The sequence below is a fragment of the Drosophila melanogaster genome, chromosome 2L (assembly GCF_000001215.4).
Source record: "Drosophila melanogaster chromosome 2L".
Taxonomy (NCBI): Eukaryota; Metazoa; Arthropoda; class Insecta; order Diptera; family Drosophilidae; genus Drosophila; species Drosophila melanogaster.
The window spans coordinates 21,441,793-21,465,131 of record NT_033779.5 but is presented as its reverse complement, the minus strand read 5'-3'; the positions used below and the strand labels follow the sequence as shown (position 1 = coordinate 21,465,131).

The 23,339-nt window shown below is 38.2% G+C and overlaps 15 protein-coding genes and 3 non-coding genes across 18 annotated transcripts, besides 1 other annotated feature; 6 read left to right on the top strand and 12 right to left on the bottom strand.

Annotated features, from left to right (window-relative positions):
- Positions 1-96: 96 nt before the first annotated feature.
- His3:CG33821 (histone H3) lies at positions 97-625 on the bottom strand. Its single transcript, NM_001032142.2, has one exon. The coding sequence runs from the start codon at positions 566-568 to the stop codon at positions 158-160; it is 411 nt and encodes a 136-aa protein (NP_001027313.1). The 5' UTR covers positions 569-625; the 3' UTR covers positions 97-157.
- Positions 626-806: 181 nt separating this feature from the next.
- Positions 807-1,219, top strand: His4:CG33897 (histone H4). The gene has a single exon (NM_001032141.2). It carries the CDS (start codon positions 863-865, stop codon positions 1,172-1,174), a length of 312 nt encoding a protein of 103 aa, NP_001027312.1. The 5' UTR covers positions 807-862; the 3' UTR covers positions 1,175-1,219.
- A 365-nt stretch (positions 1,220-1,584) lies between these two features.
- On the bottom strand, positions 1,585-2,077 carry His2A:CG33820 (histone H2A). The gene has a single exon (NM_001032140.2). The coding sequence runs from the start codon at positions 2,023-2,025 to the stop codon at positions 1,651-1,653; it is 375 nt and encodes a 124-aa protein (NP_001027311.1). The 5' UTR covers positions 2,026-2,077; the 3' UTR covers positions 1,585-1,650.
- On the bottom strand, positions 1,903-1,938 carry sncRNA:430e (small non-coding RNA 430e). The gene has a single exon (NR_002522.1). It is a non-coding gene; the product is annotated as a small non-coding RNA 430e (non-coding RNA).
- A 128-nt stretch (positions 2,078-2,205) lies between the features above and the next one.
- Positions 2,206-2,800, top strand: His2B:CG33898 (histone H2B). The gene has a single exon (NM_001032139.2). The coding sequence runs from the start codon at positions 2,252-2,254 to the stop codon at positions 2,621-2,623; it is 372 nt and encodes a 123-aa protein (NP_001027310.1). The 5' UTR covers positions 2,206-2,251; the 3' UTR covers positions 2,624-2,800.
- A 136-nt stretch (positions 2,801-2,936) lies between these two features.
- On the bottom strand, positions 2,937-3,959 carry His1:CG33819 (histone H1). The gene has a single exon (NM_001032138.2). It carries the CDS (start codon positions 3,798-3,800, stop codon positions 3,030-3,032), a length of 771 nt encoding a protein of 256 aa, NP_001027309.1. The 5' UTR covers positions 3,801-3,959; the 3' UTR covers positions 2,937-3,029.
- Positions 3,960-5,156: 1,197 nt separating this feature from the next.
- Positions 5,157-5,685, bottom strand: His3:CG33818 (histone H3). The gene has a single exon (NM_001032137.2). The coding sequence runs from the start codon at positions 5,626-5,628 to the stop codon at positions 5,218-5,220; it is 411 nt and encodes a 136-aa protein (NP_001027308.1). The 5' UTR covers positions 5,629-5,685; the 3' UTR covers positions 5,157-5,217.
- A 181-nt stretch (positions 5,686-5,866) lies between these two features.
- On the top strand, positions 5,867-6,279 carry His4:CG33899 (histone H4). Its single transcript, NM_001032136.2, has one exon. The coding sequence runs from the start codon at positions 5,923-5,925 to the stop codon at positions 6,232-6,234; it is 312 nt and encodes a 103-aa protein (NP_001027307.1). The 5' UTR covers positions 5,867-5,922; the 3' UTR covers positions 6,235-6,279.
- A 365-nt stretch (positions 6,280-6,644) lies between these two features.
- His2A:CG33817 (histone H2A) lies at positions 6,645-7,137 on the bottom strand. Its single transcript, NM_001032135.2, has one exon. The coding sequence runs from the start codon at positions 7,083-7,085 to the stop codon at positions 6,711-6,713; it is 375 nt and encodes a 124-aa protein (NP_001027306.1). The 5' UTR covers positions 7,086-7,137; the 3' UTR covers positions 6,645-6,710.
- sncRNA:430d (small non-coding RNA 430d) lies at positions 6,963-6,998 on the bottom strand. Its single transcript, NR_002521.1, has one exon. It is a non-coding gene; the product is annotated as a small non-coding RNA 430d (non-coding RNA).
- Positions 7,138-7,265: 128 nt separating the features above from the next.
- On the top strand, positions 7,266-7,860 carry His2B:CG33900 (histone H2B). The gene has a single exon (NM_001032134.2). The coding sequence runs from the start codon at positions 7,312-7,314 to the stop codon at positions 7,681-7,683; it is 372 nt and encodes a 123-aa protein (NP_001027305.1). The 5' UTR covers positions 7,266-7,311; the 3' UTR covers positions 7,684-7,860.
- A 136-nt stretch (positions 7,861-7,996) lies between these two features.
- Positions 7,997-9,019, bottom strand: His1:CG33816 (histone H1). The gene has a single exon (NM_001032133.2). It carries the CDS (start codon positions 8,858-8,860, stop codon positions 8,090-8,092), a length of 771 nt encoding a protein of 256 aa, NP_001027304.1. The 5' UTR covers positions 8,861-9,019; the 3' UTR covers positions 7,997-8,089.
- A 1,196-nt stretch (positions 9,020-10,215) lies between these two features.
- Positions 10,216-10,744, bottom strand: His3:CG33815 (histone H3). Its single transcript, NM_001032132.2, has one exon. The coding sequence runs from the start codon at positions 10,685-10,687 to the stop codon at positions 10,277-10,279; it is 411 nt and encodes a 136-aa protein (NP_001027303.1). The 5' UTR covers positions 10,688-10,744; the 3' UTR covers positions 10,216-10,276.
- Positions 10,745-10,929: 185 nt separating this feature from the next.
- On the top strand, positions 10,930-11,342 carry His4:CG33901 (histone H4). Its single transcript, NM_001032131.2, has one exon. It carries the CDS (start codon positions 10,986-10,988, stop codon positions 11,295-11,297), a length of 312 nt encoding a protein of 103 aa, NP_001027302.1. The 5' UTR covers positions 10,930-10,985; the 3' UTR covers positions 11,298-11,342.
- A 363-nt stretch (positions 11,343-11,705) lies between these two features.
- On the bottom strand, positions 11,706-12,198 carry His2A:CG33814 (histone H2A). The gene has a single exon (NM_001032130.2). The coding sequence runs from the start codon at positions 12,144-12,146 to the stop codon at positions 11,772-11,774; it is 375 nt and encodes a 124-aa protein (NP_001027301.1). The 5' UTR covers positions 12,147-12,198; the 3' UTR covers positions 11,706-11,771.
- sncRNA:430c (small non-coding RNA 430c) lies at positions 12,024-12,059 on the bottom strand. The gene has a single exon (NR_002520.1). It is a non-coding gene; the product is annotated as a small non-coding RNA 430c (non-coding RNA).
- A 128-nt stretch (positions 12,199-12,326) lies between the features above and the next one.
- On the top strand, positions 12,327-12,921 carry His2B:CG33902 (histone H2B). The gene has a single exon (NM_001032129.2). It carries the CDS (start codon positions 12,373-12,375, stop codon positions 12,742-12,744), a length of 372 nt encoding a protein of 123 aa, NP_001027300.1. The 5' UTR covers positions 12,327-12,372; the 3' UTR covers positions 12,745-12,921.
- A 136-nt stretch (positions 12,922-13,057) lies between these two features.
- On the bottom strand, positions 13,058-14,080 carry His1:CG33813 (histone H1). Its single transcript, NM_001032128.2, has one exon. It carries the CDS (start codon positions 13,919-13,921, stop codon positions 13,151-13,153), a length of 771 nt encoding a protein of 256 aa, NP_001027299.1. The 5' UTR covers positions 13,922-14,080; the 3' UTR covers positions 13,058-13,150.
- An 821-nt stretch (positions 14,081-14,901) lies between these two features.
- Positions 14,902-23,339: part of a mobile genetic element that runs on past the window's edge.

Here is a 23,339-nt window from a genome sequence, read left to right as displayed (position 1 = left end):
GCCATAAATAATAGAATATGAATTTTGTTCTTATTTTTTTAAGTTATAAATAGTCGGCCACAGAAAATTTTATCTCATTGAATCTGGTTTGTGGTCCTGAAAAGGACCGATTATAGAGTACGCTAGCGCTTTATCTGCAAGTTAATGCCGTGTCAGCTTAAGCACGCTCGCCGCGAATGCGTCGCGCTAACTGGATGTCTTTGGGCATTATGGTGACACGCTTGGCATGAATGGCACACAAGTTGGTATCTTCGAAGAGACCAACCAGGTAGGCTTCGCTAGCTTCCTGCAGAGCCATAACCGCCGAGCTCTGGAATCGCAAGTCCGTCTTAAAGTCTTGAGCGATTTCACGCACCAGACGCTGGAAAGGCAGCTTGCGGATTAGAAGCTCGGTGCTCTTTTGGTAGCGACGAATTTCACGCAAGGCCACGGTTCCAGGGCGATAGCGGTGGGGCTTCTTCACACCTCCGGTGGCTGGAGCACTCTTGCGAGCGGCCTTAGTAGCCAGTTGTTTGCGTGGCGCCTTTCCACCAGTCGATTTGCGAGCAGTTTGCTTGGTACGAGCCATCTCCGATTTGGGTTTCACTAAAGTTCACGTTCACTACTTCACGTTTGAAAACACAATAAACGATCAGAGCATTTGCTACCTACTTATATAGCAATCCTGGACGGTGAAAGAGAGAGAGAGAGAGAGAAAAACAGAGGCCATTTCATTTGACGAGCGAAAAGCGAACGAACATATCGTTCGTACTCTCTCGGGTTTTTGTCGTTTTACCTATAAATAGGGGCACACAGAAACGTTGAAATTAGTTCTTTAGTGACTTTCGTGCTGTGCGTGTATAATAGTATAGAACAGTGAAAAATGACTGGTCGTGGTAAAGGAGGCAAAGGCTTGGGAAAGGGTGGCGCCAAGCGTCATCGCAAAGTACTGCGTGATAACATCCAAGGTATCACGAAGCCTGCTATCCGCCGTTTGGCCCGTCGAGGCGGTGTGAAGCGCATATCTGGACTCATATACGAGGAAACGCGTGGCGTTCTGAAGGTTTTCTTGGAGAACGTAATTCGTGATGCCGTGACCTACACGGAACACGCCAAGAGGAAGACAGTTACAGCCATGGATGTTGTGTACGCTCTGAAGAGGCAAGGCCGCACCCTCTACGGATTTGGCGGTTAAAAAGTGTACATCCTGTGTACCCCTATTAAGCAATCGGTCCTTTTCAGGACCACCATTCAGTTTTTAAAAGGAGGAAGATTTTCAAAAAGTATTTAATTTTATTGGTCGGGACTCCCAAAAAATATGTTAAACTAAAAATAAATGTCTGTCGTTCGTACTCTTTCAAATAGAATGTGTATATTTCTAACATGGATTTGTACAGACTGTACAAATGGTTTCAGACACCGCATGTACAGCATCACATCGTGGTGTGCGATTGTTTAAAGAAGCAAATTATAGTTTATACCGCATATAGTAGAAAACCCTTACTACATTACCATCTTTACGTTAATAATTCTTTATGATTTACTAATTACAACAAATTGCCAAGCTAAAAAATTTTTCAATTCTTTGGTAATAATTTGGTCGTCCTGAAAAGGACGGTTTGATTGACGATTTTATGTACATGTAGGTTTTTAGCTTAGCCTTTGAAACGTTTAGGCCTTCTTCTCGGTCTTCTTGGGCAACAGAACAGCCTGTATATTAGGCAACACGCCACCTTGTGCAATTGTGACGCCGGAGAGCAGCTTGTTTAACTCCTCGTCGTTGCGGATGGCCAGTTGCAGATGACGCGGAATAATTCTAGTCTTCTTGTTGTCACGAGCAGCATTGCCAGCCAACTCGAGAACCTCAGCGGCCAGATATTCCATTACGGCAGCTAGGTAAACTGGAGCGCCTGCACCAACACGCTCTGCGTAGTTTCCCTTCCGGAGCAAACGGTGAATACGGCCCACAGGGAATTGAAGACCGGCACGGTTTGAGCGGGACTTTGCCTTTCCCTTCACTTTGCCACCTTTTCCACGTCCAGACATTTTGCTTTGCGTTTATTTCACTTAGTTCACTTTACGCACGGAACACGAATGCTCGCCTAACCCAGACAGCGAAATATTTATACTTTTCCGTTTGCCTGCGCATTCAGTTAGGGGTGGGTGACTTAGACCTGAATTGACTGCTCGAAAAAAAGTATAAACGTGAACGCGTTCGGGCCCACATTACGATAAGTGAATTGTGTTTGTGAAAATATAAGTAACGTGAACAATGCCTCCGAAAACTAGTGGAAAGGCAGCCAAGAAGGCTGGCAAGGCTCAGAAGAACATCACCAAGACCGACAAGAAAAAGAAGCGCAAAAGGAAGGAGAGCTATGCCATCTACATTTACAAGGTTCTCAAGCAGGTCCATCCTGACACCGGAATTTCGTCGAAGGCGATGAGCATAATGAACAGCTTTGTAAATGATATTTTCGAGCGAATTGCTGCCGAAGCGTCTCGTCTAGCTCACTACAACAAGCGCTCGACCATCACCAGTCGGGAGATCCAAACGGCTGTTCGCCTGCTTTTGCCTGGAGAGTTGGCCAAGCATGCTGTCAGTGAGGGAACCAAGGCTGTCACCAAGTACACCAGCTCTAAATAATTTTCTCCTGCGAATGCGGACAATAATCCAAAACGGCCCTTTTCAGGGCCACAATGTGTTATACCAAAGAAATGCATTTTTCAACCACCAATCATTGAATATGAATTTACAAATAAAACTTATTTACCCGCAATATGGGTAATTGGGTAATGTTCAAATAAATACAAAAAAATCGGGAACGAAAACTGAATGCGACCAACATGCAATGTAATTCATGACATGAAACGTTTTATTGTTGCTGCGAACGTCAGCTAATAAATAAGTGGAAGAAAATAAAAGTTTTTTTCTCTTGCAACGGAACGTTGTAGCCCTGAAAAGGACTTGTTTAAACAAATTTCAGATCTATAAAACATAAATCTAAAATTTTAATTGCGAACATGTACCAAATACTGCACTTTTTCACAATTTACTTTTTGGCAGCCGTAGTCTTCGCTTTCGGCTTCTTGGCGGTAGCAGAAACCGATGCTTTCTTCACCGTCTTTTTGGGTTTTGCAGACACCGCTGGCTTTGCCTTTGACGCTTTCGCTACTACAGCCTTTGGCTTCGCTGCAGTCACTTTCGCCTTTGTTGCGGCGGGCTTCGACTTTATGATTCCAGTTTTCTTGGCATCCTTGGCTTTTGCCTTCTCAGTTTTCTTATTTTCGGCAGTCTTTTTGGTAGCCACAGCCTTCTTAGCTTTGGGCTTTTTGTCAGCAGCCCCAACGGCAGTTTTTTTGGAGGAGACACCAATCTTCTTAGAGGCTACCTTCTTGCTTTGAACTTTTTTCTCAGCAGACAAAACCTTCGACTTTGCCTTCGGATCCTTTTCCTTCTTGGCAGAGGCCGACAGTTTGAAAGATCCAGATGCACCCTTTCCCTTAGTTTGGATAAGCTTTCCATTGACCACGGCCGATTTTAAGTACTTCTTGATGAATGGCGCTAACTTTTGGGCGTCGCATTTATAAGTGGCAGTGATATATTTTTTGATTGCCAGAAGTGATGAACCGCCACGTTCCTTTAAATTTTTAATGGAAGCGTCCACCATTTGCTGAGTTGGCGGATGTGACGGCGTCGCAGAGGCTTTCTTTGCCTTTGTGCCAGCAGATCCAGATGCCTTTTTTTGGACCACTTTCTTCTCAACTGTCGCTGGTGGGGCAGCCACTGGGGAAGCGGACGTTGCAACTGCAGAATCAGACATCTTTTTTTCACTGAGAACACTTTTTTTCTGTTAAAAATGGCTCGCGCTCGGCCTACCAACCTCCTTTGCTCTGATGAGAATCGAGGAGGAGAGCACTTTAACAATGCTACTGACATCAGTCATTTACTATGTCGAAGTTTGCTTGAAGTGTAAACTTTTTTTAATTTTTTAGTATTTTAAATCATTAATAAAAATAAGGTTTTAATAGTTCTACACTTTTAAATAATTTTTTCGTCACTTTCCATTTTTAAAAGGATGTAATATGGGTTTTGAGACTTTCAAATGTTGATTGAATTTTTATATTCAAATTTTTAACTGGACCAATTTATAAAAAACATCTAATAAAATAAGAATCATTGCAAATATTTCACTAATTCGTAATGTTTATTAAAATTGAAACGTTCATCCCCTAGAAGGGCTTCTGAAAGAAGCGTCTATTATTAATTAAGATACTTTATTACTTGATTTAAGTTCACATTGAACTACAGAAAAATTTGCTTTAAAGCAGCATTCAGAAATAATTTTCGATCGTTAAAAATACAGATACTTTCTTAAATAACATAATATTAATATAATAAATAATATTTTCTTAAATTATTAATGTGTTTGCTTGTTATTAATGTGTTTTCATGCATATTTTAAAATAATTTGTTCTGAAATCAATCGATTTCCTCGCCACATATGCATTACCGTCTATGTAGTCAAATAAATAAATCAAATAAAAAATAAAAAGAAACAATTTTTGTATTATCCTTTATTATGTAATATATATTACATTCCGCAACAAAATTAGCCAATTTCCGTGCTGAATTTTACATAGGTTTTATTTTTTACAGGCGTTTGAAGGGACAGTGTCAATTGTCCCGTACGACCTCTTCAATAATAACACTTTCTTCAGTTAACACATGGAAAAAATATAAAATAGCTAGTTTTATTTTATTATTTTCTGTTATTTTATAAATATTGCCGTCATCAATGTAATTTCATTAATTTCAAACTGTCTTACACAGAATTCAGATTTTTTTTTTAGATGTTTAAGGTTCAGAGTCCCTTGCCCCGCACGACACTTTCACTGCTTTAAAGGATGTTCGCACAAAGAACAAATAAAAATATATATTTTTATATATATTTTATATTTATTAACCTCTTCTTTAATTTAATAAATGTTGAGCTGACAATTAAAATAAGATTATTTTTATTCCTTCTCTGGCAGAATTAGTATTTTTACATATGATTTAAGACCCAGTACCGTTTGCGCCATAAATAATAGAATATGAATTTTGTTCTTATTTTTTTTTTAAAGTTATAAATAGTCGGCCACAGAAAATTTTATCTCATTGAATCTGGTTTGTGGTCCTGAAAAGGACCGATTATAGAGTACGCTAGCGCTTTATCTGCAAGTTAATGCCGTGTCAGCTTAAGCACGCTCGCCGCGAATGCGTCGCGCTAACTGGATGTCTTTGGGCATTATGGTGACACGCTTGGCATGAATGGCACACAAGTTGGTATCTTCGAAGAGACCAACCAGGTAGGCTTCGCTAGCTTCCTGCAGAGCCATAACCGCCGAGCTCTGGAATCGCAAGTCCGTCTTAAAGTCTTGAGCGATTTCACGCACCAGACGCTGGAAAGGCAGCTTGCGGATTAGAAGCTCGGTGCTCTTTTGGTAGCGACGAATTTCACGCAAGGCCACGGTTCCAGGGCGATAGCGGTGGGGCTTCTTCACACCTCCGGTGGCTGGAGCACTCTTGCGAGCGGCCTTAGTAGCCAGTTGTTTGCGTGGCGCCTTTCCACCAGTCGATTTGCGAGCAGTTTGCTTGGTACGAGCCATCTCCGATTTGGGTTTCACTAAAGTTCACGTTCACTACTTCACGTTTGAAAACACAATAAACGATCAGAGCATTTGCTACCTACTTATATAGCAATCCTGGACGGTGAAAGAGAGAGAGAGAGAGAGAAAAACAGAGGCCATTTCATTTGACGAGCGAAAAGCGAACGAACATATCGTTCGTACTCTCTCGGGTTTTTGTCGTTTTACCTATAAATAGGGGCACACAGAAACGTTGAAATTAGTTCTTTAGTGACTTTCGTGCTGTGCGTGTATAATAGTATAGAACAGTGAAAAATGACTGGTCGTGGTAAAGGAGGCAAAGGCTTGGGAAAGGGTGGCGCCAAGCGTCATCGCAAAGTACTGCGTGATAACATCCAAGGTATCACGAAGCCTGCTATCCGCCGTTTGGCCCGTCGAGGCGGTGTGAAGCGCATATCTGGACTCATATACGAGGAAACGCGTGGCGTTCTGAAGGTTTTCTTGGAGAACGTAATTCGTGATGCCGTGACCTACACGGAACACGCCAAGAGGAAGACAGTTACAGCCATGGATGTTGTGTACGCTCTGAAGAGGCAAGGCCGCACCCTCTACGGATTTGGCGGTTAAAAAGTGTACATCCTGTGTACCCCTATTAAGCAATCGGTCCTTTTCAGGACCACCATTCAGTTTTTAAAAGGAGGAAGATTTTCAAAAAGTATTTAATTTTATTGGTCGGGACTCCCAAAAAATATGTTAAACTAAAAATAAATGTCTGTCGTTCGTACTCTTTCAAATAGAATGTGTATATTTCTAACATGGATTTGTACAGACTGTACAAATGGTTTCAGACACCGCATGTACAGCATCACATCGTGGTGTGCGATTGTTTAAAGAAGCAAATTATAGTTTATACCGCATATAGTAGAAAACCCTTACTACATTACCATCTTTACGTTAATAATTCTTTATGATTTACTAATTACAACAAATTGCCAAGCTAAAAAATTTTTCAATTCTTTGGTAATAATTTGGTCGTCCTGAAAAGGACGGTTTGATTGACGATTTTATGTACATGTAGGTTTTTAGCTTAGCCTTTGAAACGTTTAGGCCTTCTTCTCGGTCTTCTTGGGCAACAGAACAGCCTGTATATTAGGCAACACGCCACCTTGTGCAATTGTGACGCCGGAGAGCAGCTTGTTTAACTCCTCGTCGTTGCGGATGGCCAGTTGCAGATGACGCGGAATAATTCTAGTCTTCTTGTTGTCACGAGCAGCATTGCCAGCCAACTCGAGAACCTCAGCGGCCAGATATTCCATTACGGCAGCTAGGTAAACTGGAGCGCCTGCACCAACACGCTCTGCGTAGTTTCCCTTCCGGAGCAAACGGTGAATACGGCCCACAGGGAATTGAAGACCGGCACGGTTTGAGCGGGACTTTGCCTTTCCCTTCACTTTGCCACCTTTTCCACGTCCAGACATTTTGCTTTGCGTTTATTTCACTTAGTTCACTTTACGCACGGAACACGAATGCTCGCCTAACCCAGACAGCGAAATATTTATACTTTTCCGTTTGCCTGCGCATTCAGTTAGGGGTGGGTGACTTAGACCTGAATTGACTGCTCGAAAAAAAGTATAAACGTGAACGCGTTCGGGCCCACATTACGATAAGTGAATTGTGTTTGTGAAAATATAAGTAACGTGAACAATGCCTCCGAAAACTAGTGGAAAGGCAGCCAAGAAGGCTGGCAAGGCTCAGAAGAACATCACCAAGACCGACAAGAAAAAGAAGCGCAAAAGGAAGGAGAGCTATGCCATCTACATTTACAAGGTTCTCAAGCAGGTCCATCCTGACACCGGAATTTCGTCGAAGGCGATGAGCATAATGAACAGCTTTGTAAATGATATTTTCGAGCGAATTGCTGCCGAAGCGTCTCGTCTAGCTCACTACAACAAGCGCTCGACCATCACCAGTCGGGAGATCCAAACGGCTGTTCGCCTGCTTTTGCCTGGAGAGTTGGCCAAGCATGCTGTCAGTGAGGGAACCAAGGCTGTCACCAAGTACACCAGCTCTAAATAATTTTCTCCTGCGAATGCGGACAATAATCCAAAACGGCCCTTTTCAGGGCCACAATGTGTTATACCAAAGAAATGCATTTTTCAACCACCAATCATCGAATATGAATTTACAAATAAAACTTATTTACCCGCAATATGGGTAATTGGGTAATGTTCAAATAAATACAAAAAAATCGGGAACGAAAACTGAATGCGACCAACATGCAATGTAATTCATGACATGAAACGTTTTATTGTTGCTGCGAACGTCAGCTAATAAATAAGTGGAAGAAAATAAAAGTTTTTTTCTCTTGCAACGGAACGTTGTAGCCCTGAAAAGGACTTGTTTAAACAAATTTCAGATCTATAAATCATAAATCTAAAATTTTAATTGCGAACATGTACCAAATACTGCACTTTTTCACAATTTACTTTTTGGCAGCCGTAGTCTTCGCTTTCGGCTTCTTGGCGGTAGCAGAAACCGATGCTTTCTTCACCGTCTTTTTGGGTTTTGCAGACACCGCTGGCTTTGCCTTTGACGCTTTCGCTACTACAGCCTTTGGCTTCGCTGCAGTCACTTTCGCCTTTGTTGCGGCGGGCTTCGACTTTATGATTCCAGTTTTCTTGGCATCCTTGGCTTTTGCCTTCTCAGTTTTCTTATTTTCGGCAGTCTTTTTGGTAGCCACAGCCTTCTTAGCTTTGGGCTTTTTGTCAGCAGCCCCAACGGCAGTTTTTTTGGAGGAGACACCAATCTTCTTAGAGGCTACCTTCTTGCTTTGAACTTTTTTCTCAGCAGACAAAACCTTCGACTTTGCCTTCGGATCCTTTTCCTTCTTGGCAGAGGCCGACAGTTTGAAAGATCCAGATGCACCCTTTCCCTTAGTTTGGATAAGCTTTCCATTGACCACGGCCGATTTTAAGTACTTCTTGATGAATGGCGCTAACTTTTGGGCGTCGCATTTATAAGTGGCAGTGATATATTTTTTGATTGCCAGAAGTGATGAACCGCCACGTTCCTTTAAATTTTTAATGGAAGCGTCCACCATTTGCTGAGTTGGCGGATGTGACGGCGTCGCAGAGGCTTTCTTTGCCTTTGTGCCAGCAGATCCAGATGCCTTTTTTTGGACCACTTTCTTCTCAACTGTCGCTGGTGGGGCAGCCACTGGGGAAGCGGACGTTGCAACTGCAGAATCAGACATCTTTTTTTCACTGAGAACACTTTTTTTCTGTTAAAAATGGCTCGCGCTCGGCCTACCAACCTCCTTTGCTCTGATGAGAATCGAGGAGGAGAGCACTTTAACAATGCTACTGACATCAGTCATTTACTATGTCGAAGTTTGCTTGAAGTGTAAACTTTTTTTAATTTTTTAGTATTTTAAATCATTAATAAAAATAAGGTTTTAATAGTTCTACACTTTTAAATAATTTTTTCGTCACTTTCCATTTTTAAAAGGATGTAATATGGGTTTTGAGACTTTCAAATGTTGATTGAATTTTTATATTCAAATTTTTAACTGGACCAATTTATAAAAAACATCTAATAAAATAAGAATCATTGCAAATATTTCACTAATTCGTAATGTTTATTAAAATTGAAACGTTCATCCCCTAGAAGGGCTTCTGAAAGAAGCGTCTATTATTAATTAAGATACTTTATTACTTGATTTAAGTTCACATTGAACTACAGAAAAATTTGCTTTAAAGCAGCATTCAGAAATAATTTTCGATCGTTAAAAATACAGATACTTTCTTAAATAACATAATATTAATATAATAAATAATATTTTCTTAAATTATTAATGTGTTTGCTTGTTATTAATGTGTTTTCATGCATATTTTAAAATAATTTGTTCTGAAATCAATCGATTTCCTCGCCACATATGCATTACCGTCTATGTAGTCAAATAAATAAATCAAATAAAAAATAAAAAGAAACAATTTTTGTATTATCCTTTATTATGTAATATATATTACATTCCGCAACAAAATTAGCCAATTTCCGTGCTGAATTTTACATAGGTTTTATTTTTTACAGGCGTTTGAAGGGACAGTGTCAATTGTCCCGTACGACCTCTTCAATAATAACACTTTCTTCAGTTAACACATGGAAAAAATATAAAATAGCTAGTTTTATTTTATTATTTTCTGTTATTTTATAAATATTGCCGTCATCAATGTAATTTCATTAATTTCAAACTGTCTTACACAGAATTCAGATTTTTTTTTAGATGTTTAAGGTTCAGAGTCCCTTTCCCCGCACGACACTTTCACTGCTTTAAAGGATGTTCGCACAAAGAACAAATAAAAATATATATTTTTATATATATTTTATATTTATTAACCTCTTCTTTAATTTAATAAATGTCGAGCTTACAATTAAAATAAGATTATTTTTATTCCTTCTCTGGCAGAATTAGTATTTTTACATATGATTTAAGACCCAGTACCGTTTGCGCCATAAATAATAGAATATGAATTTTGTTCTTATTTTTTTTTTAAAGTTATAAATAGTCGGCAACAGAAAATTTTATCTCATTGAATCTGGTTTGTGGTCCTGAAAAGGACCGATTATAGAGTACGCTAGCGCTTTATCTGCAAGTTAATGCCGTGTCAGCTTAAGCACGCTCGCCGCGAATGCGTCGCGCTAACTGGATGTCTTTGGGCATTATGGTGACACGCTTGGCATGAATGGCACACAAGTTGGTATCTTCGAAGAGACCAACCAGGTAGGCTTCGCTAGCTTCCTGCAGAGCCATAACCGCCGAGCTCTGGAATCGCAAGTCCGTCTTAAAGTCCTGAGCGATTTCACGCACCAGACGCTGGAAAGGCAGCTTGCGGATTAGAAGCTCGGTGCTCTTTTGGTAGCGACGAATTTCACGCAAGGCCACGGTTCCAGGGCGATAGCGGTGGGGCTTCTTCACACCTCCGGTGGCTGGAGCACTCTTGCGAGCGGCCTTAGTAGCCAGTTGTTTGCGTGGCGCCTTTCCACCAGTCGATTTGCGAGCAGTTTGCTTGGTACGAGCCATCTCCGATTTGGGTTTCACTAAAGTTCACGTTCACTACTTCACGTTTGAAAACACAATAAACGATCAGAGCATTTGCTACCTACTTATATAGCAATCGTGGACGGTGAAAGAGAGAGAGAGAGAGAGAGAGAAAAACGGAGGCCATTTCATTTGACGAGCGAAAAGCGAACGAACATATCGTTCGTACTCTCTCGGGTTTTTGTCGTTTTACCTATAAATAGGGGCACACAGAAACGTTGAAATTAGTTCTTTAGTGACTTTCGTGCTGTGCGTGTATAATAGTATAGAACAGTGAAAAATGACTGGTCGTGGTAAAGGAGGCAAAGGCTTGGGAAAGGGTGGCGCCAAGCGTCATCGCAAAGTGCTGCGTGATAACATCCAAGGTATCACGAAGCCTGCTATCCGCCGTTTGGCCCGTCGAGGCGGTGTGAAGCGCATATCTGGACTCATATACGAGGAAACGCGTGGCGTTCTGAAGGTTTTCTTGGAGAACGTAATTCGTGATGCCGTGACCTACACGGAACACGCCAAGAGGAAGACAGTTACAGCCATGGATGTTGTGTACGCTCTGAAGAGGCAAGGCCGCACCCTCTACGGATTTGGCGGTTAAAAAGTGTACATCCTGTGTACCCCTATTAAGCAATCGGTCCTTTTCAGGACCACCATTCAGTTTTTAAAAGGAGGAAGATTTTCAAAAAGTATTTAATTTTATTGGTCGGGACTCCCAAAAAATATGTTAAACTAAAAATAAATGTCTGTCGTTCGTACTCTTTTAAATAGAATGTGTATTTCTAACATGGATTTGTACAGACTGTACAAATGGTTTCAGACACCGCATGTACAGCATCACATCGTGGTGTGCGATTGTTTAAAGAAGCAAATTATAGTTTATACCGCATATAGTAGAAAACCCTTACTACATTACCATCTTTACGTTAATAATTCTTTATGATTTACTAATTACAACAAATTGCCAAGCTAAAAAATTTTTCAATTCTTTGGTAATAATTTGGTCGTCCTGAAAAGGACGGTTTGATTGACGATTTTATGTACATGTAGGTTTTTAGCTTAGCCTTTGAAACGTTTAGGCCTTCTTCTCGGTCTTCTTGGGCAACAGAACAGCCTGTATATTAGGCAACACGCCACCTTGTGCAATTGTGACGCCGGAGAGCAGCTTGTTTAACTCCTCGTCGTTGCGGATGGCCAGTTGCAGATGACGCGGAATAATTCTAGTCTTCTTGTTGTCACGAGCAGCATTGCCAGCCAACTCGAGAACCTCAGCGGCCAGATATTCCATTACGGCAGCTAGGTAAACTGGAGCGCCTGCACCAACACGCTCTGCGTAGTTTCCCTTCCGGAGCAAACGGTGAATACGGCCCACAGGGAATTGAAGACCGGCACGGTTTGAGCGGGACTTTGCCTTTCCCTTCACTTTGCCACCTTTTCCACGTCCAGACATTTTGCTTTGCGTTTATTTCACTTAGTTCACTTTACGCACGGAACACGAATGCTCGCCTAACCCAGACAGCGAAATATTTATACTTTTCCGTTTGCCTGCGCATTCAGTTAGGGGTGGGTGACTTAGACCTGAATTGACTGCTCGAAAAAAAGTATAAACGTGAACGCGTTCGGGCCCACATTACGATAAGTGAATTGTGTTTGTGAAAATATAAGTAACGTGAACAATGCCTCCGAAAACTAGTGGAAAGGCAGCCAAGAAGGCTGGCAAGGCTCAGAAGAACATCACCAAGACCGACAAGAAAAAGAAGCGCAAAAGGAAGGAGAGCTATGCCATCTACATTTACAAGGTTCTCAAGCAGGTCCATCCTGACACCGGAATTTCGTCGAAGGCGATGAGCATAATGAACAGCTTTGTAAATGATATTTTCGAGCGAATTGCTGCCGAAGCGTCTCGTCTAGCTCACTACAACAAGCGCTCGACCATCACCAGTCGGGAGATCCAAACGGCTGTTCGCCTGCTTTTGCCTGGAGAGTTGGCCAAGCATGCTGTCAGTGAGGGAACCAAGGCTGTCACCAAGTACACCAGCTCTAAATAATTTTCTCCTGCGAATGCGGACAATAATCCAAAACGGCCCTTTTCAGGGCCACAATGTGTTATACCAAAGAAATGCATTTTTCAACTACCAATCATCGAATATGAATTTACAAATAAAACTTATTTACCCGCAATATGGGTAATTGGGTAATGTTCAAATAAATACAAAAAAATCGGGAACGAAAACTGAATGCGACCAACATGCAATGTAATTCATGACATGAAACGTTTTATTGTTGCTGCGAACGTCGGCTAATAAATAAGTGGAAGAAAATAAAAGTTTTTTTCTCTTGCAACGGAACGTTGTAGCCCTGAAAAGGACTTGTTTAAACAAATTTCAGATCTATAAATCATAAATCTAAAATTTTAATTGCGAACATGTACCAAATACTGCACTTTTTCACAATTTACTTTTTGGCAGCCGTAGTCTTCGCTTTCGGCTTCTTGGCGGTAGCAGAAACCGATGCTTTCTTCACCGTCTTTTTGGGTTTTGCAGACACCGCTGGCTTTGCCTTTGACGCTTTCGCTACTACAGCCTTTGGCTTCGCTGCAGTCACTTTCGCCTTTGTTGCGGCGGGCTTCGACTTTATGATTCCAGTTTTCTTGGCATCCTTGGCTTTTGCCTTCTCAGTTTTCTTATTTTCGGCAGTCTTTTTGGTAGCCACAGCCTTCTTAGCTTTGGGCTTTTTGTCAGCAGCCCCAACGGCAGTTTTTTTAGAGGAGACACCAATCTTCTTAGAGGCTACCTTCTTGCTTTGAACTTTTTTCTCAGCAGACAAAACCTTCGACTTTGCCTTCGGATCCTTTTCCTTCTTGGCAGAGGCCGACAGTTTGAAAGATCCAGATGCACCCTTTCCCTTAGTTTGGATAAGCTTTCCATTGACCACGGCCGATTTTAAGTACTTCTTGATGAATGGCGCTAACTTTTGGGCGTCGCATTTATAAGTGGCAGTGATATATTTTTTGATTGCCAGAAGTGATGAACCGCCACGTTCCTTTAAATTTTTAATGGAAGCGTCCACCATTTGCTGAGTTGGCGGATGTGACGGCGTCGCAGAGGCTTTCTTTGCCTTTGTGCCAGCAGATCCAGATGCCTTTTTTTGGACCACTTTCTTCTCAACTGTCGCTGGTGGGGCAGCCACTGGGGAAGCGGACGTTGCAACTGCAGAATCAGACATCTTTTTTTCACTGAGAACACTTTTTTTCTGTTAAAAATGGCTCGCGCGCTGCCTACCAACCTCCTTTGCTCTGATGAGAATCGAGGAGGAGAGCACTTTAACAATGCTACTGACATCAGTCATTTACTATGTCGAAGTTTGCTTGAAGTGTAAACTTTTTTTAATTTTTTAGTATTTTAAATCATTAATAAAAATAAGGTTTTAATAGTTCTACACTTTTAAATAATTTTTTCGTCACTTTCCATTTTTAAAAGGATGTAATATGGGTTTTGAGACTTTCAAATGTTGATTGAATTTTTATATTCAAATTTTTAACTGGACCAATTTATAAAAAAACATCTAATAAAATAAGAATCATTGCAAATATTTCACTAATTCGTAATGTTTATTAAAATTGAAACGTTCATCCCCTAGAAGGGCTTCTGAAAGAAGCGTCTATTATTAATTAAGATACTTTATTACTTGATTTAAGTTCACATTGAACTACAGAAAAATTTGCTTTAAAGCAGCATTCAGAAATAATTTTCGATCGTTAAAAATACAGATACTTTCTTAAATAACATAATATTAATATAATAAATAATATTTTCTTAAATTATTAATGTGTTTGCTTGTTATTAATGTGTTTTCATGCATATTTTAAAATAATTTGTTCTGAAATCAATCGATTTCCTCGCCACATATGCATTACCGTCTATGTAGTCAAATAAATAAATCAAATAAAAAATAAAAAGAAACAATTTTTGTATTATCCTTTATTATGTAATATATATTACATTCCGCAACAAAATTAGCCAATTTCCGTGCTGAATTTTACATAGGTTTTATTTTTTACAGACGTTTGAAGGGACAGTGTCAATTGTCCCGTACGACCTCTTCAATAATAACACATTCTTCAGTTAACACATGGAAAAAATATAAAATAGCTAGTTTTATTTTATTATTTTCTGTTATTTTATAAATATTGCCGTCATCAATGTTGTAAAATCCCAAATAAGAAGACTTTACTCGTTGAGTTTTTGTAAGAAACTGATTTTATTTGGAAATATCTTCGGTTTAAATAGGTGACATGAGAATCGCATCTTAAAGTAAATGGCCTACGCAGAGGCCTAAGTAAATAGTCCCCGCCTTATCGAGGTCCCACGCTCGGGCACATCTGCCTATCTTGAGCGGCGAGGACCTTATCTGTGGTCTCCCACTAAGGGACTATTTTAGGAGGCGGGGAACGATCTCAAGTGACTGACTCATGTAGTGTGCACTTAAATTACATGTTTTTGAGCAATGCACCCATGTCGCCTTAGATAACAAAATCCTAAATATAATTTATCGCTCTCGATTCATTTACATAAGATATGAACGGAGCCCAAAATTGTAAGTCTTTAAATATATTCGTGTTCATGTGTGAACATTCTGCCAAAGGGCCAGCAAGCTGAGATGTACATTAGTATATTAGTTGCATTTATAACAGTAGTGGACTGTATTTATTTGATATATGTTCATTTATTTTGCAACTAAGATTTCAATGGGCCTAGTTTTTCTGGCTTTTAATTTTATTGGATTACAATTATGGTTTATATTATTTTTAATTCAACAATTTGTACTCAATTAACTTATTTTAAACATTTTGCTTTTTCTATGTAGAAGTACATTTTCTATTAAACAACGATATAGTGGACTGTATATTTTTATTTGTTATATTATTTTATTGTTTATTTACTATTGATATTTATAGTACTGGCAACGGACCTGCAAAGGTTATTGCTTGCATTCTTTGTTGCACAGCACATTTCCGTATGAAATATATTATTAATACTATCATTAGTATTAAAGCAATAATTAATCCAGCATGTCCGGAAATATGATGGAAATGTAAATCTTTCAATTTTTGATGGTTCTCTTTCATAAATTTAATTTCATTATTCAATCGTTCAAATTCCTCAGTATGATTTAATATTGATAGTTTCAGCGGATCCCAAATAATCTTCGGCGCTTCACTAACTTCTCCTATATAAGGTGTTGATAATAATTCTTCACTTTCGGACTGAATGTTATGGTGGGCAACTAGAATTTTATCGTCGGTTCTTGCCGTACAATATGGCGCAATGCTTAAAACTCCTTGCTGAGGCAAGTCAAACAATTCAATTTGAGAGCCAGTACATTGCAGACGGACTTTTGAATTCGCAGGAACCTTAAACAACCAACTACTTTTCTTTTCTAACTCTACCCAGTAACTTTTAGAGTCGACTACTGTTTTATAGATGCAGTTCGCCGCTTTATCTGGCTTTAGAGGCTGAATCTCACATGCATTATCATTCGCTGAATTCCAGGGCCAACTTCCTTTGCATATTCTCTTATTTAGTTGCCATTTCTGACATTGATTTAATGTGGCTTCCGTCATTATGTGATAGGAATCTATCTCAAAATTATAAATTAAATATTCAGACGTTGTATGCACCATTATTATCCGATCTTCATTTCGAATTGGCACCGGAATAAGCCTGAACAATTTGGATGGATGCCTGCTAAAACAGAGGCACTTTTGCACTAATGATCAATTTATCGTCGATGAATAAACCCCTGGCTGTTAACAGTGTATACACCTCCTTAAGTTCCGTACCTGACCGTTTTCCTGGAATTACTAGGTTCTCCGAAAGACTCTGCTGAATTTTGGCAATTTCTTTTTTAAGCTGATTTGGCCTGAGAATATTTGTATTTAGCCTACCGTGATTAATATCAATCAACAGGCTTATAATGCCTGCTTGAATTTTTTCGCCTTCTTCAATCAATGAGTGTAGCTGTTTCGTAATCATAAAGAATTTTATTGATTCCTTATAAACATAATAATTTTCTTTAAGAACTTCTGTCATGTTCTCAATTCTTATTTGCATACTTCTAAAATTGGAGTTAACATCTTCTGTTGTTCTCTTTAATAGATTAGAAGTTGAATCAACCACAGATGTTTGTTTTTGAATTAGTTTATCAAGGTTGTTCTGGTTATCTAACAAATTCTTCATATTTTCTTCTAATTGCTCTCTATCATCTTCATCCATTATACCAAATAAAATATGATACAAGGAACCCATAAATTCGAAAGGAGCACGCTTGCTTCTAGATCTAGACTGTATCATAAACAATTTATTGTTTTCTTCAAGTTCCGATAACTGACTTTGCATATTATCTAAGACTAGACTACATTGCTCTTCAAAGCTATGAAGTCTTTCGCAAACTTTCCTCATACTTTGTATAAGCGCATTACCCTTTGTTAACATTTTAAAATATGGATCCATTTTATAATAGATAACCAAATTCCAAGAAGTACTCACAATCTCAACATCTCCTAGCGGGTCTAGATATATTGCTGAGGTTTTATTTATTTTGTCTATAGAATATCTTGGTGCTATATCTTTAGGTAATGCGCTAGAAACTTGACAACTTAACACAAACAACAACATTGCCATAATGATTCCGATCTTGGACATTCCCGATGTCGCTCTAGTTCGTCTTTTTGGCTCTTGGTCAGCCTCATTTTTGTCAACAGACTTTATTCCTTCCAAGGGACAAATTTTAGTAATGGGTCTAGTGATATATCCTTCCTGCATCTTTACTTTAGCCACTCGGACCTTATCATCATTCCCCTTATGCACCTTTTCCACCTTTCCTAAAGGCCATCTTGCAGGATGACAATTCTCATCCTTTAATAAAACTATTTGCCCTTCTTCTATATTAGGAATTTCCTTTTTCCATTTATTCCTTTGCTGGAGCGTATGCAAATATTCACTTTTCCACTTAACCCAGAAATCTTTCTTCATTTTTTGGATAAGTCTCCACCTATCCAAATTTCCGATTTTTTCATCTTCCATTGGTTCGACTATTTCTAAAGGTGGTCTTCCAATTAAAAAATGACTTGGTGTTAAAACTTCTTGTTGGTCCTTCTCACTAACTATAGTGTATAATGGCCTTGAATTTAAGCATGCTTCTATTTGACATAAAAGAGTTGACATTTCTTCGTAAGTCAAAATAGTGTCGCCGATTATACGCTTTAAATGGTATTTCATTGACTTAACTCCAGCTTCCCAAATACCTCCGAAGTGAGGTCCTGCCGGGGGAATAAAATGCCAATCAATCCTGTCCTTTTCAAGCTGCGCTGCAATCGTTATATTTTCTTGTATTGCATTAAATAACTCTTGATCTAATTTTCTTGCAGCTCCTACAAAATTTGTTCCGTTGTCTGAATAGATATTGGAACATTTTCCCCGTCTAGCAATAAATCTTCTGAGTGCTGCTAAAAATGCGTCTGAAGTTAGATCGCTTACCATTTCTAAGTGTATGGCTTTGGTGGCCATGCAAACGAATACAGCAACGTATCCTTTAAATGTTTTTTGGCCACGATTTTTTGAACATTTAACATAATAAGGACCTGCGTAATCTATTCCAGTATTAAGAAACGGGAATGTCATCGTCACTCTATATTTTGGCAAGTTACCCATTATTTGCTGAGCTGTATTTTGTTTATACCTTGCACACGTTACACATTCTCTTAAATACTTTTTCAACGAATTTTTCAACCCGAAAATCCAATACTTTCTTTGGATATAGTTTCGCATTAGGTTTATCCCTCCATGCAATGTTTCCTTATGAGCATTTTTTATTAATAAGCTTGTTAGGTGGCATTTTTCTAAAATGATTGGATGTTTAACATTAAATTCTGCATTGGAATTTTGCAATCTTCCTCCAACTCTTAGAACCCCATCCTTGTCCAAAAATGGATTCAATGACAATATTTTATTATTTGTCTTGATTTCCTTTTTGATTTTAAGGCACTTTATCTCTTGCCTAAACTGGTATTCTTGTTGTTTCTTAATAACAACTGTTTCCGCTATTCTTATCTCCTTTACTGAAATAATTGATGAATAGGCTTTATTTCTTGTTTTCATCTGCACGAATCTATTTATGTATGCTATTATACGTATAAGTTTTTCTATACTGGAATACCTTTCTATTAATTCGTAAATAGGATCATCTATTTTGTCATTTAATACCGTATTTATTAAGACAGGTTCTTCTACAGACTGCTGCCGAGGCCAAAGTTCTTTTGGGTCTGCTAGCCATTTCGGACCTTTCCACCAAAAATCACAGTTGATCAACTGGTTAGAATCCACTCCCCTGGATGCTAAATCTGCTGGATTATCCTCTGACTTAACATGATTCCATTCAGTATTTTTTAATTTCCGAATGTCATCCGTTCTTCTTTTTATAAATTTGATCTTACTTTGACCACTGTTAATCCATGCTAAGGTAATCGTGGAATCACTCCAAGCATAGATCTCCATTATATTGTCAATTGATCCTTTTAGTCTTTGGATTAATTCACTAAGCAGGTGAGCTGCACACAGCTCGAGTTTGGGAATTGTCTTCCTATTTTTTATAGGGTTGACTCTACTTTTGCTAGCTATTATATTAACATGAGGTCCTACTTTAGCATAGACTACTGCAGCATATGCTTTTTCGGAGGCGTCCGCAAATCCGTGAATCTGAATGACTGAAGAACTGTTTGAATTAATCCACCTTGGGATTCGAATATTCTCTAACAATAATAAATTTTCTTTATATTTTTCCCAATAATTTTTATCTTCTATGGATAATTCCTGATCCCATTCACTTTTATTTATCCAAAGTTTTTGAATAAAAAGTTTTCCTGAAACCGTGACTGGTGCCAACCATCCTAACGGATCAAATATTTTTGCTAGCGTTGATAACACAACGCGCTTATTTATATTTTTTGATTCATCATTACAATTTACGCTGAACTTAAATAAATCCTTTTGAGGTTCCCATTTTAGTCCTAAAGTTTTAACACATTCATTTTCGATAATATTGAGAACCTTATTGTCCCCTGTGTCCTCCACAGTGGTTAATATTTTGGAATTGTTGGAAATCCATTTCCTTAAGTTGAATCCAACTTTCTGCAATTCATGGGGAATTAATGTTATTAATTTATTAGCTTCTTCTACCGAATCAGCTCCAGTCATTAGGTCATCCATATAGAAATCATTCCTAATTATTGCACTAATAACTTGGTTTTTACATTTATCTGCAATATCTACCAGAACCCTGGTAGCCAAATATGGTGCAGATGCAGTTCCGTAAGTGACTGTGGTTAATTTATATGTTTTAATTTTTTCTTTTGGAGAATTTCTCCATAAAATATATTGATATTTTTGATCATTATTATCTATTTTAATTTGTCGGTACATCTTTTCAATGTCTGCCGAAACAACAAATTCCCATTTTCTCCATTTAATAATAATGTCAAAAATATCTTTTTGAACTCGTGGCCCAACCCACATTATGTCGTTCAAACTTTTGTTATTCGTAGTTTTTGCTGAAGCATCAAAAACTACTCTCAATTTGGTCGTAAGGCTTGAATCTCTAATCACTGCCTGGTGCGGTAAAAAATATTTGCCTTCATCACTCACTTCAATCATGTGTCCTAAATCCATGTATTCATTCATGAATTTAGTGTAGTCAACCTTAAGTTTTTCATTTCTTTTTAGTTTTTTCTCCAGATTCATGTAACGAGCTATCGCTTGTTTCTTTGAATCTCCTAAGGTGACATCCTCCTTGAATGGAATTGACACAATGTATCGCCCATCTGAATCTTTTTTTGTCGTTTTGATAAATTTATTTTCACAGATTTCAGACTCGATATCATCTTTTTCTTCTTCTTCCACTTCCCAGTAGCGATCTAACTCTTTTATTTCTATTGTTGTGGCTACAATGGTTTCTTTTCCTTTGGATTTTTTACATCCAGAAACTATCCACCCGAAATCAGTTTTTTGCCCAAGGAGACCGTCTATTTTTATAACTCCATTTTGCAGAATGTGAGTATATACGTCTGCTCCAATGATTAAATCAATGCGACCCGGTTTATTAAAATCGGGGTCGGCTAATTTAAAGTTCTTCCATTTTTTCTGATCAACATTAATCGTGTTGACTGGAAGTGCCTTCATAAGTTTTGGGAGAATAATTGCTTCAATTTCTAAATTTTTCGGAGAATTTCTTATCGAAATAACCGCTTTGTGCTTGGAGATGCACGTTCCTGTGGAAGATACTCCACTTATTTCAGTATGAGACCGAAATTTTTTCAATTTTAGAATCTGTGCAGACTCTTCTGAAATAATTGTGCTTTGAGAGCCACTATCAATCAATGCTCTTAATTGTTCAAAGCCTCCATACCTCGACTTTACTTGAATCAAGGCCGTGGCCAACAAGGCTTGACCTGTTGTTCTACACGTATTCACTTTTTCTGGATTATGACCTGCAAAGTGAAGTAACGTGTGGTGAGGTTTACGACAAGTCGAACAAAGCTGCTCGCTTATACATTTTTTACCAAACGGATGCCTCAGACATCTTAGGCAAATCCCATTTTTTCTTACCCAGTCAGACCGTTCTGCTGGATTCATTATTTTAAATTTATGGCATTGAATTAAATAATGCCCTGGTAGTTTGCAATATGCACAATTGTCACTATAATTTTTATTCTTGTTATTATTAATCATTTTCTTTACAGGTTTTACTTCCTGTGAGAATGATGATATAGAATTGAGCCTTTGCTCTAAAAAGTCCATGACATCAGAAAGTGCCTGTATTTCTTTTGTCTTTTTAACATGGCTTTCATATAAATTGAGTGATTCTTTATTGAATTTCCGAAGAATTATGTGAGCGAAAATTGCATCCACATCTTCTGGTAATTGTGCCTTTAATTTTATAATATAAATTGACTCGTTAATCGTGTCAATAAATGTCTTTATTTGCTTATTGGATTCTAAATTTAAATTTGGCATATCCATAAGCCTATTCATATGATCTGAGAATATGTTTCTTTTATTCTCATATCGCTTGGTCAAAAACTCCCAAGTGGCTTCATAATTTTCTCCAGAGCCGAGCAGTAAATGAGTAACCACATTTCTGGCTTCTCCTTTTAATGCTGACTTTAGATAATTAAATTTGAGAGAAGGACTGAGATCCTCTCTCACATGTATGAGCTCTGTAAAGAGTTCATTAAAAAGATCCCATTCTTTGGAATCACCAAAGAAGGTGGGAATCTGTATTTTAGGCAGGGTTGGTAACTCCTCCGCCTTAACAACCGTCGACATTTCAGCTTTATTTATTGTGCCACTGAGTCGACTATTAATGGCTGTAAGAATATTTTGTTTGTCAAATTCAAGTTCGCTAATTTCTTCTTCGAATAGCGAACTCTCAAAATGACTATTCACCTGTTCAATCAGGTTATCTATTTTATGCCATAAAAATTCAATTTTATTTTTCCTTATTTTAAGGAAATCTGGACTACTGTCTATTAGTTTAGACGTATCTTCTAGATATACTCGAAATTGGCCAACATTATTACGAAATGCCTGCTCTACTTTTAAAGCGTTGTTTTGTGCTATACCCTCTTTTTCAGGGTGACCACGCATTTCAAGGTTTAATGTAGGGGGAGGGTTTGATTTAGGGACAGTGTTTGATTTAGGGAAAGTGTTTTCTACCGACTCGCCCTTAATTTTTTCATTTTTATTTTTAATTTTTTCTAACACCATCATTATTAAATCATACTGCTTCGCGTTAAAATATTCATGATCGACAACGCCGATCTTTAACAAATTGCTATGATTAGCAATGAAACATTTTTGAAGCTCATTTAATTTTAGAATTTCTACATCTGTTAATGTTGGTTTTACTTCCAACTTTCTAATTTCCAAAATAATTTCGGACTGCTTCTTAAGGAATTGAATAGTCTTTTCTGACATCATTTTGAAAATTTTTTGTAATTTCTTAATATATATAGTACGTGTATATGTATTTTATATGTATTTATATATATATGTGTGTTTGGATAAACAGAAAATTCTTGTTTTGACTTAGCTGATGTCGTTGTTGTTGCTGCTGCTGTTGCTGCTGTTGTTGCTGCTGTTGCTACTGCTGTTGCTGCTTCTGCTGCTGCTGTTGTTGCTGCTTCTGCTGCTGGTAGAGGCTCCTTTGAATTTGACTTCCTTCTCTTCTTTAAGGCTCCGTCGATGTTTAAAGATGATTTTTTTTTTTTTTTTTTTTTTTTTTTTTTTTTGGGCACGTTTTATTATTTTTGTAGTCCAGTCAGATTTTTTGTTTTTTAGCCATTTATTTCGGCATTTATGCTCTTTTGGCATATACACTGCACTCTATTTATGAGCTGATTTAATGCTATTAGAGCATTTATAAGGCACTGTTTTTCAGGCACTTTTTATTTAATTTATGCTCTTATGGCATATACACTGCACTCTATTTATGAGCTGATTTAATGCTATTAGAGCATTTATAAGGCACTTTTGTTATGCACTTTTTAATTTCACAATTGCTGATGTATGGCCTCAAGCACGCCTTA